We start from the raw sequence: 15,978 nt of genomic DNA, 5'->3' as shown, positions 1-15,978 counted from the left end.
TATATAGATATACATACATACATGTATATATGTATAAAGGTAATTTATTATAATGACAACATATTCTTATATTTGGCTGTATATACATATATACATAATATATATTGATAATCTTGCAAAATATGGTATACACACATATATGTGTATGTGTGGTCATAATCTTGCTATTCTGCCAGTACCCCTAGATCACAGTTCTCTGCCTGCCTACAGGGGTCTACATGATTGATAAATCCTAGGATGAGAGGTCTACGGGAAGAGGGGTGGACAAGAATATGTTAAGAAATCTCTCTCTCTCTCTCTCTCTCTCTCTCTCTCTCTCTCACACACACACACACACACACACACACACACACACACACACACACACAGTGCTAGGGCTCAAACTCCAGGATCTGGCACATCTAGGTCAGTACTCTGCCACGGAGCTAGACCTCCAGCCCCAGATGGCTTTGCGATTACAAAGGAGAGGGAAGTGAATGTGGCAGCCATAACCAGCTTACCAGCTGGTCACGTCACCCATGGGACAGATTGACACTCCGGGGCTTCTGGTGGGGTGTATCAAAGTCACATCCATTATGTAGCATTCTTGCTCCGAAAACAGTCTGCATTGAATCGTGGCTGTGATAACAATCTTGGCTGGCAACTTGCTGAGATCCAGAGTCCCTGGGGAGACAGACTTTGGCCACGCCTGTGGTGTTATCATGACTAAGCTAATGAGGTGGGAAGAAGGCATCCACTCTGGGTGGCACCATTCCCTAGGATGTATCCTCCACTACACAAAAAGAATCAAGTGAGCTGAGCACAGCATCCATCCCTTTCTGCGTCTTCACCGCAGATGCTGCTACCACTGTGGCTTCCCTCAGGCACCCATCCCTTTCTGCTTCATCCCTCAGATGCTCCTGCCTCTGGCTTCCCTGTGTGATGGCTTACAACCCTGAACTGTGAGCTGTCATCAACTACTTTTGTTACCTTAGCACAGCAACAGGAAAGGGAAGAAATGGAGAAGCACTGAGAATGTTGGTCAGGCTTTCTGTTTCTGTAACCAAGACGACAGCTTGAAGGAGAACAACTTCATTTGGGCTCTGACTGGCTTTGTTGATTCTAGGCCTATGATGAGACAAAACATTGCGGCAGTAAGGATCTATGGAGGGAGAGGATCTCCCGGAGACAAAAAACAGAGAAGAGAGGACTAAGGACTCTGCACACCCTCTGAGATCTACTTCCCCCAGCTAGGCCCCGCCTCCTAAAGATTCCATACCCCAATGCTATCATATTATGAATCCACTCAGGGATGAATCCACTCCTTTGGTCAGAGCCCTTAAAACCCAGTCACTTCACAATGCCTTCTAGCTGGCAGCCAAGCACTTCATACTCAGACCACAGCAACCAGCATGTTAGACATCCCACAAAGGCCAATGCTCGCTCTTAAATCCCGTCACTGTCATGAACATGAGTGAGGGGCCACTCTAGAGGGAAGAGAGTGAGGGGCAGATGGAGACTATCATCGCGGAGGAGAAAACTCACAGAGGTGCGTGGGCTATCTGGAGGTGTGTTATATGGGTGATAAATGAGATGCTGCCATTGTGTCCTGGTAGATTTGGTGGTGAGTGCATGCACGTGCATGCATTTGTGTATGTGAATGTGTATGTGTATGTGAAAGTGAGGTCAGAGGACCTCAGCGGTCAGTGCTCACTTTCCACCCTGTTTGCCATTGGGGCCTCTTTGTTGCTTTTCCACTGTGTGAGCCAGGAGCTGGTCCCTGAGTTTCCCCAGGACTTCTCTTGTCTCTGTCTCATGTCTCCTAGGAAGAGCATAGATGCTTGTGTTACTTGGTCCAGCTTCTGACTAGGATCTGGACATTTGAACTCAGGTCCTCACCCCTGCTGGGTTACACGGAACTAGTTCTTCAGCTCTTGTATTAAATTCTTAATTATGATTATTACACTTTGGCTATGTAAGGAAATATCTTCATTTTTCAGAAATACACTGTAAAGCACTTAGATAAAAAGAAGGTTGGGTTTAAGCAACTTTCAAGTATTTCAGAAATCTGTGTGTGCAGGTGTGCATGTGCACACACTTTTTACACACTTACATGTATATTAGTTCACTAAAAACTAAGATTTAATCACAGCATAAACAAGGCCTAGTCTGCATTGTATTTAAACAGAGAGATTAAAAGTCAATTTTACAGATTTTAATAATAGAATCAGGTTGCAAATTACTGACATGAAAGGAGCCGTGTATTGATTTGGGGGTGAACTTTTCCAACCCCATTAATGTGACACGTTCACATGACTTTTGGGTTTTGTCGACCAACACAATAGTCACGTTTGTAAAACACTTCAGAGGTTTCATGGACTTTCCCACATGTGACCTTTAACTCTGGAATATTCAAATCATTCCTTTGAATGCTTTTTTCTTTCCACCTCACACGTCACCTGTATCCACTCTCCCTCTTTTGCATGAAGCAGCCTGGCTTCGACAGGTTCTCACACGCTGAGTGTCTTGCTTTCCCTTGAGCAGGCCTGTCTTTCCTGAGCACGGCACACAGCTTTCATTTCCTCTGAAGCCGCTTCGTGTTCTATACTATTCAATTGTCCTACTCCAGTTTTTAAAAGTTACCCAGAAATCTCAGGAACACCCAGAGTCTTGTCAATCATAATCTCAGTCCAAGGTGTTAGGCTTCAACATCACCTAGCTCCACTGGCTCACCCTAAGTGCAAGGGATTCTGGGAGGTGTAGTCTTCCTGTGGGATCAGCGATGAACATGAAATCACACCTGTCAGGAGCCAACACTCTTCAAATGTATATGTAGGCTGAACTCAGTGGCATATACCTTTAATCCAGCCTTGGGATACAGAGGCAGGTGAATCTCCATGAGTTCCAGGCTAGTCTGGTCTGCATAGTGATACCCTGTCTAAAACAAAATGTACATGTGTACATGTCTGTTGTGTGCTGTGTGTAGACATGCAGGCCACAGCACACATGTGGTGGTGAGGGGACAGCTCTGTGGAGTAGTTCTTCCGGGATTGAGCTCAGGTCGTCAGACCAGCGTTGTTGATGCGGTAGGCCCTTGTGTGGCCCCCATTGCTCTTGAGACAGTTTCTCAGGCAACTCAGCCTGGCCTTTGTCCTCAGAGTGCTGGGATTATAGGCATATGCCTCCATTTTTATGCAGTGGTGGGGAATCGAACCCAGGCCTCATGCATGCTAAACAAGCACTCTACAAGTTGAGCTACTGTCCCAGCTCTGAACTTGAGGTTTTAATTGGTCTTCACCCTCCTGTTCCACTTGGATTCAGCAGTGCAGAGCCTCTGGGCTTCAAGGCAAGAAAACAGGAAGAGCTGTCCTAAATTTTCTGAGATCCTGTTAAAAGTTGTTGATTTGAGTTTTGTCTTGTCGTTGACAGGTGTGGATTTTTCTCTGCCATCCTCTGGCTCTTCATCCCTCTCTGGACTTTCCAGCTGCCCCTTGGCCTTCACTGCCCTGTGAACATGTTGGTGATTCTGGCCTTCATCATCATCTTCCACATCATCTGTGCGGCACTGCTGTTTATTTCCACCATTAACAATGTGAGTTCCTATTCTCGTCAACCACCCCAAAGTCATGGGGCAGCAAAGACCACAGAGCAGGGTGGAGAACGGGGAGGGTGTGATTGTGATCTGTAGGTGTCCTCTCTGCTAAGGCATCTCCCCAACCCAGGCCTGGGTGCTCTCATCCTGGGCACAGATGGAATTTTGGGAGCATCCTGTGCTCAGGTTTGGCTGAGGCTAGCCTGGGCTAGCTGGTGTGATGCGTGTCTTCCAGCTGTCCCAAGGGTAAGTCCTGCCCTCTGCCATTCTCAGCCTTGGCACCATTGCCATTCAGAGCTAGATAATTCTTTCTTTCTTTTCTTCTTTCTTTCTTTTAGATTTATTTATTTATTTATTAAGCATACAATGTACTGCTGGCAAGGAAGGCACCAGGTCTCATTACAGATGGTTGTGAGCCACTATGCCGTTGCTGGGAATTGAACTCGGGACAGCCAGTGCTCTTACCCTCTGAGTCATCTCTCCAGCCCCCTAATTCCTTTTTTCCTACTCAGTGTTTTTATTTTATTCTTTAAATTTATTTATTTTATTTTATGTTGTGCCTACATGCCTGTCTATGAACCACTTTTGAGTGCCTGGTGCCCTAAAGGGGTCAGAAAAAGGACTTTGGACCCCTGGAACTGGAGTTACAGATGGTTGTGAGACACCATGTGGGTGCTGGGAATTAACCTGGCTCCTCTGCAAGAGCAGCAAACATCCTCAACCACTGAACCAGCTCCCCGGCTACTATTTTGCTTTTAAAATTAGGATACAAAATATGTTTTCTAAGGTTTTGCCTCTTTTGCTTTAGACAAGGAGTTAATATCTTAAATACATAAAAAACTACAAAATCTGCTGGGTAGTGGTGGCACATACCTTTAATCCCAGCCTCGGGAGGCAACGGCAGGTGATCTCTGTGAGTTAGAGGCCAACCTGGTCTACAGAGTGAGTGTATAAGTATATACACACTCATACTCACACAAGCAGTCACGTGCACACACAGATGCATGCACACAAGCACACTCACACACACAACCAGTTGATAAATGGACCAACAAACTGAACAAATAGTTCTCAAAGATAAAGAAATACATGTAGCCAGCTAGTAAATATTTTTTAAAGTGTTCAACATCCTTAGCCATCAGGGTAATGCAAATTAAAGGCTCCTATAAGATTCCATCTCACCCCTATCAGAGTGACTGTCATCAAGAAAACAAATGACAGCATTCTCTTCGGTGGTGTAGCTGCTGGCAAGTTGCCTGTGTGGCAGCAAATAACCATGACCCATGCTCACACAGACACCACCAGATAACTCAGTGGGAAAGACACGACAGCGTGATGGCACTTGCTGGAGGAAAGTGGGTTCTGTGCGAGTGGAGGAGGAGGAGACAGTGATGCGGGCGAAGGGCCCCAAACACATTGTATACATGTATGAAATAGTCAAAGTATTTTTTTTAGGACAAACAACAACCCTCTCAAAGGTAAGGAGGTAAAGAGGGAGCATGGCAGGACATGCGAGGTGCAAGAGAAAGGAGGCTATGGATGTGGGTGTAGCTAAGGGCGGAGCAGGAGGATGGAGAAAAAAACGGGGAGGAGAAGCAGGGAGAACAAACTTACTTTGACAGTGGCAGAGCGACACCTAATGCTGTGTGTCCTGATGTTTTTTTTTTAAATAAGGTAAAATTTAACTAAAATTAGGACTGCCACTCCCCTAGCCATACTACACACCCAGAAGGTGTGTTCTCAAAGGCCTATATCCTTCCACAGGGCTGCTTGCACACCCATGCTCTCTGCCGCTCTATTCACGGTGGCTAATGGCATGATCATTCACGCCAAAGGACATCTTGCACCTTGCAGTGGTCTTGCAACATCCCTGGCCTTCATCACTAGGTTGTGATGCACTCATAGTCGAAGGGATGTTTTCTCCAGATGTTCATAGATGGCCTGCAGGAAGCAAAATCAGCCTGGATGACCAATCCAGCCACCTCCTCCGTGTCCCCTGCATCTCTGATTAACCAGGCCCTGTGTTACTAACCAAGCACTGTGTTCCTAGCCAGGCCCTGAGTTACTTGCCCACTTACAGACTCCCCATCAAATTTCCTGAGTGTAACTTTCTAAACTCTCCACAGGCCCCTGACATGTAACTTGTTCCTTCAGGGTCCAGCTGGCAGCTGTATTAGCAAGGGAGTATTTGATAGCCCCTTGCCCCAGGCAGGAGGTGATATTTCTAATGGAGACCTGGTCTTGTCCCCGATGCCTGGCTTCCTCTGGTCATTTCAAACTACAGAGACTGTTAAGAGGAAGAAAACTGCTCAGAAGGCCAACCAGTTGGGAATCTATAAGAGTGTGTGTCTGATATGTTTGTGTGTGTATTTGTATTGAGTATATCTATATGATATGTATGTGTGTGTTTATGTGTGGTATATGTGTATCTATCTGGTGTGTGTATGTGTGGTGTGTGTCTACTACGGTTTATCTCTGTCTGGTGTGTGTGTGTCTGTCTGTCTGTCTGGTATGTGTAGTATGTCTCTATTTGGTGTATGTGTGTGTGTGTTTGTGTGCGCACGCGCACATGCTGTGTGTCTGTCTGCTGTGCGAGCGCTGTGTATGTGAGCTTTAGATGGACTGACATGAGCGGAGTGGTCCAACAGCAGCGTTCACACTGGAGAGGTCAAGAGCCCCAGAGCGGCTAAGTCCACAAGGCCGGATGCCTCAGCAGCCCCAGGCTGGCACTGAAGAGTGGAGAAATGGAGAACAGGTCATCAGCCAGTAATGGATGGCTGAAGACACTGCATTCCCATGACAGTGAAGGATGGAGGCAGTAACAGACAGCATCACTCATGGAGAAAAGCACCTGCACGCACACACACACACACACACACACACACACACACACACACACCACACCAGACAGACACATACATGAACTGCACTGCCCTTTCTCCAATGTCCTCCCATCCAGGCCCCCAGCTTCTTGGTTAGATAGCACTACCCCGATGCGGGGGTGTCTGTTTTCTCCCATTACTCTCCCACATCATCTCTCTTGGGAAATCCCTCACAGACTCCCAGAGGTGTGATTAGCCTCTAGTCATCCCTTAGTCTAACCAAGTGAACAGCCACATTCCTGAATCCCGAGAGCTGGTGTGCACTGCGCACATGGCCCCAGTGCTGCCTGCATATTTACCTCCTGGTTAATCACAACAGTGGCACCATTAAGTCTTACATTCGTCACTCCAGTGATCTCCTTGGCAATATTCAGCCTTCTTATGTGCATCATCTTGACCTATCCAGGAGGCAGGGGCTTGCCTCTGATAGCTCCAAGGCTCCCAGATGGGACTGAACCTTCAGTTAGTTCTGGCTCTTGCCAGAATGTACACTGTAGTAAGAGGTGGAGCAAGGACTTGAACCATCCCAGAGGCTCCTCGTTAGGCTCTGCCGGAGGATGTGAACACAGCCTCCTCGAGGGTCTTGCCGAGCTGCTGAGTGGCCCAGGCTGCGGTCACATAGATGTGTTGGCTTGAATTGTTTGGAGCCTCCAAGGAAAGGGCCCTACAGTGTGAAAAACATAAACTGAAGGTTCTAGAGTGTGTGTGTGTGTGTGTGTGTGTGTGTGCACGCGTGTGTGTGTTTTCTAGAGTGTGTGTGCGTGTGCACGCGTGTGTGTGTTTCCTGCAGCTAGTCCTTTAGGATCCCAGAGCTTTCCCAGACTTAGTGAAAGGGTTAGATGGGCACAGAGAAGGGGCACGGGGGGAGCCCTGGAATGCACTCCCACACCCAGGTGTTTATATTAGCATGGCACTAGGATGATGGACAGAGGTGTGCCAGCCAGTGAGTCAGCCTGTGTTTGATATGTACTTGAAATTGTGCTTGCCCTTGAGGCTGGATGTAAGTGAGAACACGGGGGTGTTTGTGGGCCCAGTGGGCGGGAAGGAGGCACCCAGCCTTTGAGGGACAGAAAGTAGGAGGCGGGCCGTCAAGGGTAAGGGGCAGGAACAGAAGTGCCAGGGGAAATAAAGGCTTGGGGCCAAGGCGGAGTCTCCTCCGCTCATCGCAGGATGCCCCCCTTTTCATTTCATTTCAATTTGTTTATTGTTTGAATGTTAAAAAAATTTAAGCGTTTCTATTTTTCATTCCTTGCTTGCGGGGGGCACATGTGTGGAGGAACTGATTCTCTCCCTCCACCATGTGGGTCCTGGGAATAAATCAGGGCACCGGGCTCAGAAGCAAGAGCCTTTCTTCATCCCCGAGCCATCTTGCCAGGCCTTGGATACTTTTCTGAATTGATTTTTAGGGTTAACATACAGAGTAATGGGCCGGGTGATGGTGGCGCACGCCTTTAATCCCAGCACTCGGGAGGCAGAGGCAGGCGGATCTCTGTGAGTTCGAGACCAGCCTGGTCTATAGAGCTAGTTCCAGGACAGGCTCCAAAGCTACAGAGAAACCCTGTCTCGAAAATAAAAAAAAAAAAAAGCAAAAACAAAAAAAACCATACAGAGTAATGGGTTTCCTCGTGGCACCGTCATACAGGTGTGACGTCATCCTTTGTTCTCATTGGCTCCCCTCCTCCAGCTAGTTCCTTCTTCCCCAGTGAGCCCCTTCGGCTGTCTGATCATGTGAATTCCATTAACTTCTATTTCCCTCCTCTTTAAAGTCTTCTCCCAGGCTCTGACCCCAGTCCTAGTCCCATGGCCTGTAAGCACACACATAAACACACACACATACACAGTTGTGAATCTAGCTCTTCATCTAAGAGAAACCATGAGTGTGGTACCTCCTTGAGCCTGGTGTGTTCACCCATTTCCTGAAAATGCCATGGCTTTATTTCTGTTCCATTTTGTACATGTGCCACATTTTCAGCATCCAGACGTCCAGCCTGGTTCCATTCCCTTGCTACTGCAGCAGGCTGTCCCTTGGCGTCATCCTTTCTTTTACACATTGCCCCTGCCGTTCTGGTAGAACTGGTCTCCATTTACTCCGATGGCTGCTAACTCAGTCTCATGACGTCCCCACACGTCATGAGAACACGGGCCACCTCAGGTCCTTCTGAGGACTTGCAGCCTGGCATCCCAAGGGACTCAGCACAGACTCAGAACTGACCTGAGGCCTCTTGACTAGGAATGTGCATTTGAATGAAGTCCCCAGGAGACTCTGAGAAGGGCCCACATTTACTCCTCAGGCCAGCAGCACTGGGGTCGGTCTGAGTCGTTAACCAGCAGCTCCCGTTGCCTTTACAGGCCTGGTGGGTTGGAGAAGACTTCTCAGCGGACATCTGGAGAGTGTGCATCAACAATACAAACTGCACAGAGATCAACGACCTGAGTGGCAGCGATGGGTTCACAGGTGAGCGGAGCTTTGGTGCCCCCCTAACAGCCCCAGGCAGACCCAGGCAGGACCACCTCAGAAGATCTAGGGCGCTGTGCTTGCTCTCTGTCCCTGTACGTCGTGCTGATGTGAGCCCTGGGAAGAGTCTGCTGTGGTGGTAACCAGGGTCAGTCAGGACAGCCTCTGCTGTTTGTGTTCCTTGCTTTCCGTGTGGGATTATTTCCATGTTATTGCAGGGATCTGTGTCCTGCCAGCTAAACTCAGCCCAAGGCCTGTTTGGTATGGCCCAGGAGCTAAGGATGGTTCTGACATCTTAAGAGTTGTGAAAGGAACAAAATCCCCCCCCCAAAAAAAAGAAGAAGAAGAAATGTGACCAGAAGCTTGGATTATGTATTGCCTGAGTCTTTGCTAAATAAAAAGAAAATCCTGCCAGCTCAGACTTTTTCCACACATAAATTTGTTTCCACATGTTAATTCATTCCGGTCCTACCATCAGTGGTAAACTGGTGTCAAATGAAAGTGGGAGAAAATGCTAGACTAACAGCCAGAGACCCTCGGTGAAGTCTGACCACACTGGCTGCATGGCACACCCGTGGACATCAAAGGACAATCCGTGAGAGTCAGTTCTCTCTGCCTTCCATAACTCAGGTTGTCTAGCCGGGTGGCGGACGCTGTAACCCGCTGACCTCTCTCCAGCCTGTCCGTCCTTGGTTCTCTTTGTGTTAAAACAAAAACATAAGCACCCTACATGCAGTTGTAGCTGTGCATCTGAATCTGCAGGACTAGCTCTGAGATGCCCTCTGCCCATCCCCCAGGATCCCAAAGGATGTAAAATGAAACAAATTTACATGCAACCTATACCTGCCCTCCTCTATGCTTTGGTTTCTAGATGACTTATGACATCGGATACAATTGCTGTATGTCATTTCATCTATGTGGATCTGGTCTGGTACATGGCAAATTCAAATTTTGCTTTCTGGAACTTTCTGGGCTCTCCCCCAATCCACATACCTCAAAAATGGTTGTTGAGTCCAGGAATGCAGAAGCTGTGCACATGGAGGGCTCTTAGCAGGTGCTGTGAGATGCTAACCCTGTGAGTGAGCCGATTCCTGGGGCCTCCAGGAATGCAGAAGCCACAGCAAGGTGACACACACACACACACACACACACACACACACACACACACACACACACTGAGTTTCTGCTCTCCGTGCCTTGCTGAGCCTCGCCCTCACTGACAGCTAGCCGCCAGTGGCACACTTTGCAGTCCAATGCCAAGAAAGCCTATGCTAAAAGTATAGAGTCATTTTCGTCAGTTTCTACATTTTCCTCATCACCAGGCATGAAGCACCTGGGACACTTGCTAAAAATACAGATTCTAGGCACCCACCCCAGAGTAACAGCAGCTCAAACAAACCATTCTTGGTGGCTCCGTGGAAAATTTAATAAGTGATGTTCAGAGACACAGGGTCACAACCTTGGCCCACTTTGAAATTCCCCAGGAGACTCTAGAAGCCCCCAGATGAGTGTTCTCAGTGTCCAGTGTTCCGGTTCTTTTTGTCTCGGTGAAGTTTGATAATAGATTTTAGAACAAGGCTGTCATTAACAAACATGGGAATATACACTTCTTAAGGGCTCCTGGGCTCAATGAGTTTTGACAATTTTATATGCTCCTTCCTAGCAAGCCGCCATTGAAAACTAAGTAGGAAACATTCTTAACACCCCCGACAAGGTCCATCTGCCTGTTCCTCAGTTCCTACCCAGGCAGCCCTGCCGCACACACGCTGCTCCCACAGCTTTCTCGCACGGGAGGAGTGGAGTCAGGCCATGCGTTTGTGCTGGAGAATATGTTTGTCCCCAGGAAGCGGAGCCAGGCGTTCTCTGCTGGCCCCTGACGTGCGTGCAGCTGGGATGCATTAAGTTCCACTGCTGTAAATTTCTCGTCGGGCCTCTGCGAGCGGCGCTCCCTCCAGCCATCCTCAGGCAAGCAAGGAAGCTGCAGTTTGAGCTCCGGCCAAACAGGTCAAGTTCGACCCAGAGCAGGCAGAAGTCAGAGTTCTGGCTCCATCTTCTGGCCAAATTGGTATTTTGGTCAAGTGCCTGGCTGAACACTAGAGGGAGCTGGGCGCAAGATTCCACAGCAGCGGGAGCCTTCTGCTGGCTAGGTGTATCCAATCTGCGACCTGCAGCCCAAAGCTAGGGTTGAGGGGGCCCAATCAATGCTGTGAATTTCCTTAAGACTGTGCGGATCTCAGTGTGGTTTGTAGACGGCAGTATTGTGTTGCCGTGTCCAAAGGTTGGATGGACATGCCAGACTGTAGGCAGTCCGGGGACCCCTCTGTGATGCCTCGGTCCTCAGATATGTCTTCGCCTTCTGCCCACAGATTACTCCATCATGCAGGCCGTGCAGGCCACCATGATCCTCTCCACCATCCTCTGCAGCCTCTCCTTCCTCATCTTTCTGCTCCAGCTCTTCCGCCTCAAGCAGGGAGAGAGGTTCATCCTGACCGCCATCATCCAGCTCATGTCCTGTAAGTGAAACTGGAAGCAGTCTCTACTGCCCTCCGCAGAAACAAAAGTCGAGAAGCGAATCTTTAAACCATATGTTAGTCCAGTAGCTGGCAGTCTTGGGAGCCAGAGCAAAGCGGGCTTTCTGGTCCTTTCCCCGGGCTCCTTCTTGCTGGGTAGCTCCTGTTTCCAAGCCTCCCCTTTCCCTCTTCATCAGCTCTCCTGCAGCCACCAAGGCCGCCAAGCCTTGCGTTTCTTCTCAGTAGCCGATTTGGATGACATCTAGAGTTAAGGTTAACTCAGAACAAGCAGACCATTAGCAGCAGGTACATGCAGATTCCGTCCTGCAGAAAGGAGCACACGCGTGCTCTTCTTATGTAACTTGTGCTGTGCCTGCATTGTGTCCCATCAAAATGACTGGAGGAGGGAAGTCAGGGAACAGCCAGAAGGGAGAAGCGAGCCACACACTTACTATGGAGGAGTTTGGATTTAGTTGGGGGTAAGGGAAGGTGTCCCCAAAGCATGAAGCCTGAGCGTGGGTTTTATGAGCACGACAGCCACAATTTCCAGTGTGTTGTCTGGGTACACAGCGGAAGGAGCAGTGTGCCGGGTAGAAGCCTCGGATGAAGAGCCCGGACCTGTGAGGGCTAGAATGTGCAGGCTCAGACCAGACGGGCTCTCGGAGGCTGGGGGAGGGACTTAAGGTCTGAATCTTAAACTGGTGGGAATACATTACCAAGTGTTAGGCTAGTTCCAAGTTACACCATGGTCTGCAATATATCTGACCCTTGTCTTGGTTCCTGACAGGTTTATGTGCCATGATCGGGGCTTCCATTTATACAGACCGGCGCCAAGACCTTCACCAACAGAACTACAAGGTCTATTACCTGATGCAGGAAGGCAGCTATGGCTACTCTTTCATTCTAGCCTGGGTGTCCTTCTCCTTCACTTTCATCAGTGGCCTCATGTACATGATCCTGAGGAAGCGCAAGTAGGCTTCGGAAGGCCAGCCTCTCTCCCCACAGTATGGCATACACATTCACATAACCATTTTGTATATAATCATTTTTGTGGTTTTTCTAGCAAACATATTGTTTCCTTTAAAAGCTTTTATAAAAAAGAAGAGAGAGAGAAAGAGGAGTTTCTGCCTTCTTGGAGTCTGAGACCAGACCACAAAGGCTGGCATTCAGAATGCAAGCCCACCGAGAGTCTCAGCAAGGCCCAGCAAGATCCAGCAATGTGGAATCTGCAGGATGCTTCTTCCTGGTGGACCTGGGGCGGGGTGTGGCCAAAGGTGGAAAAAGCCTGTTTTCGGGCACAGGCTCTCTATAGGTTTCTGCCTTGCCCCTCTCCCGCGGCCCCTTCCCTCTGCCCACTCCACTCTGGCAGCCAGAGGTGGGATGATGAGGGGCCCGAGTGAGGAGTACATATCCTTAGATACTAACCCCTGGTTCATGTAAGCAGAGGGCAAAGACTAGTCCTGGTTTCGGTCTGTCCGGGACCCAGAGCCCCAGTCCCCCTGTGGTGAGTTAGGGCATCATGCAGACTTCCTAACAGTCGCCTGTCTACCTTAAGGATAGTGACCCTTAACCTAGGTGTCATGTTGAGTCTCCGTAGGTAATCCCTTAGGGCATCTGTTATATGCAGAATCTCAGGTCCACTTTGAACACCCTCAGAATCCATCAAAGGGGTGAACCTGTATGTCTGAATTTCCAATGGTCTCCCTGCAATATCCTTAGATGCACTGAAACTGGGGGTAAGAGTCCTAGAGCCAGGGGAGTAGAGTTGCCCTGTAAATGTTAACAGTCTCATCACACTAAGATGGCCCCACTGCCAGCCACATCTTGGCCCCCACTAGCTTCTCTCACAGCTGGTTATATCTGGGCGGCTTGTGCCGTACTCCCAGGCCATAAGCCTCCATCCATCAGGAGGACTGGGCAGCCTCCTCCCTGCCTGTCCTTCCTGCCCTTCTTTCTAACATGGGTGCTTCCATTGGCCCCTGTTTCTGGAGATTCAGAAGATCTGTCTTCCATCCATTCATCTACCTACCATTCAACATGAATGGGTCTTGCCACATGTCAGGTGCAAAGGTTACCTTTCAAACCATTCCTCATGAGACTCGGGCCAGTGAAGAACACACCAGAACCACTCAGAAACACTGCCACCTGTGATGGAGCAGCAGCGACGCCACCAGTCAAAAACTCCCGGGGCGAGAGGAAGCCCACTCTGCATGCCTGCCTTGAAGTGCTCTGTGGCGTCTACACTGCTCTAAACAGAGTTCCACTCAGCTTCAACAGGTGCCATTCACTGGGGTTTCCCCAGAGGGTACTTTAGTAGAGGATCCCACATGTCTCACACTGAGACAGCAGGAAAGGATTCCCAGAGCCATGGCTCTCAAGATGGGCACCCAAAGAGGAGAACCCAGCTCCCCTCCAGTCAGTAAGAATGTCCTGATAAATGTGGCCATGAGATCATACTAGAAATCCAAGGACTCTAAGATGGCAACCTTTTCCCTTTGGTACCCTTCACCATTGTTAGCATCAAGTCGGAGAGATGACTCTGGGACAGGGTATGTAGATTTGCGTTGTTTAAACACGTTTACATGTGAGCTTCTGTGAGGGGTCGTTTATCATCAGTACCTCAGTTCCAGTGGAGCTGGGGTTGTTGGGACTGAGTGGCTTCAGAGCCACCATGGACACCTCCTCAGTACAAGACTGGCTTCCCTCCCTCCGGCTCTCCTATCCTCCTTTCCGTCCTTCCCTTGGGGAGAGTGCCAAGGTGGCATGGGGCAGAGATAGGGCAGGTGACCACCCCTTGCCGTGATGGAGAACTTCCCCAGGCTCACTGAGGCCTGTCTAAAGTGTCCTCTACACCTTCTCCTTGGGGACTTTTCTGTAATAATGTTCTGGTAGTCATAATAGAAACAAACAGACCAAACCACAGGCATGAAACATGAATTTCCACCTCGGAGAGCTTAGGCCTGCAGAAGCAAACCATCCGATGCGATGGGAATGGGATGGGGTTGTCTGCTTGCCATTGTGGCCAGCATTCGGTGCCATCTCCCTGTGACATGAGAGGTGCCTCTCTCCTGCTCTGTGCCCTGCATCTGGAGTGCTAGGAAAGAGAAAAGGGTGTGAGGGAGAACAGATCCACCCTTCTCCTATGTGGGATCAGCTCCAAATTGGTGCTCATCACTAGTTACCAAAGAACAATGACAAAGTCAGCCGGGATATCCAAGAAGCATGGATTAGGACCAAACCCATCACTGTATTTAAAGGAACTTTAGTTTGCGCATCTTACAACATTTTTATAAAGTACTGTAATTCATGGGTGGGGCATGTGACAGAGACAGACTAACCCATGTTTGTCATTTGCATTAAAATTATTTTGGGTCTCTGTTTAAAGAATTCAGATAATGTTTGTGTGTTGTGTGTTCATGGTCCTGGATGCAGAAGAAGATGCCTCGTGCTCCCTTCTACCCTCTGCCAAGGGCTGTGGGCCTGTGTGCACCCAGGCAAACAGGCTGACATTCTAGAATGTTCTCTGTGAGCTGAAGCTGGATGTGGACCCACTCTGCCCAAATGTAGACTCACTACCCACAGCCACCCCTCCTCCCCCAGGAGCTCTCTCAGCAAGCCCACCTAAGTGGGACTTGTTGCTTACCACACAGCAAGGCAGAATTTTGTCTATCAAAAGCAGAGGTGGCAGGGAAGTTCCTTGGAAGCTGAGAGCTTAATGTTGAATCCTGTTTGGGGACAGGTGTGATTTCAGGCAGTAAGATACTTCAGGGTGGTCTTACTCTGTTTGCTGTAACCCATAACTGTACATGAAGAACTGTACAACCAAATTCTCCAAAGCTACCTTGTATATGAAGGTAGAGCCTAGGTCAAATTCTGGAGTGGCGGGGAGCCATGGGAGGTCCCATTGACACAGTGATGTGAACTCTGCCTGGTTATACAAGCCTACATCCCAGTACTCAGAAAGTCGTGTCAAGTTCAGGACCTTCCCGGGAAACTCGGTGAGACCCTCTGTAAAAGCAAAAGTCAGTAGAGGGCTGTAGCTTGGAGGCGAGATCGTGCCTAGCATCCAGGGCACTGGTTCAGGCCTTAGTACTGGGAGATGGGGGTAGTGTATAGATTTCATGGCAAGCGATCAGTGACTGATGGCTCATCACAGGATAAACTCCATCCATTTCCATCATGGGGTTGGCATAGTGGCTGCTCACACAGATGTTGGTGATTGGGGGATGTGGATGATGGAGCACTCTCGGGATGATGGAGCACTCTCGGGATGATGGAGCACTCTCTGGTGGTGGATGTGGATGATAGAGCACTATCTGGTGGTAGATTGGATGACGGAGCAGTCTCTGGTGGTGGATGTGGATGACGGAGCACTCTCTGGTGGTGGATGTGGATGACGGAGCACTCTCTGGTGGTGGATGTGAGTGATGGAGCACTCTCTGGTGGTAGATTGGATGACGGAGCACTCTCTGGTGGTGAATGTGGATGATGGAGCACTCTCTGGTGGTGGATTGGATAATGGAGCACTCTCTGGTGGTGGATTGGATAATGGAGCACTCT

General features: G+C 49.1%; 1 protein-coding gene across 1 annotated transcript in view; it reads left to right on the top strand.

Annotated features, from left to right (window-relative positions):
* Positions 1-14,802, top strand: part of Emp2 (epithelial membrane protein 2) — a 44,073-nt gene extending 29,271 nt beyond the window's left edge. The window contains exons 2-5 of the mRNA XM_005349297.3: positions 3,409-3,571; positions 8,803-8,908; positions 11,275-11,421; positions 12,206-14,802. Coding sequence (XP_005349354.1) covers positions 3,494-3,571; positions 8,803-8,908; positions 11,275-11,421; positions 12,206-12,393 — 519 coding nt within the window. The 5' untranslated portion in view covers positions 3,409-3,493 and the 3' untranslated portion in view covers positions 12,394-14,802. The remainder of the gene's footprint in view (positions 1-3,408; positions 3,572-8,802; positions 8,909-11,274; positions 11,422-12,205) is intronic.
* Positions 14,803-15,978: the final 1,176 nt, after the last annotated feature.

This window comes from Microtus ochrogaster, chromosome 7, assembly GCF_000317375.1.
Source record: "Microtus ochrogaster isolate Prairie Vole_2 chromosome 7, MicOch1.0, whole genome shotgun sequence".
In the NCBI taxonomy this organism is placed as follows: Eukaryota; Metazoa; Chordata; class Mammalia; order Rodentia; family Cricetidae; genus Microtus; species Microtus ochrogaster.
The sequence above is the reverse complement of the archived record's forward strand: the minus strand, read 5'-3'. Positions and strand labels throughout refer to the sequence as shown.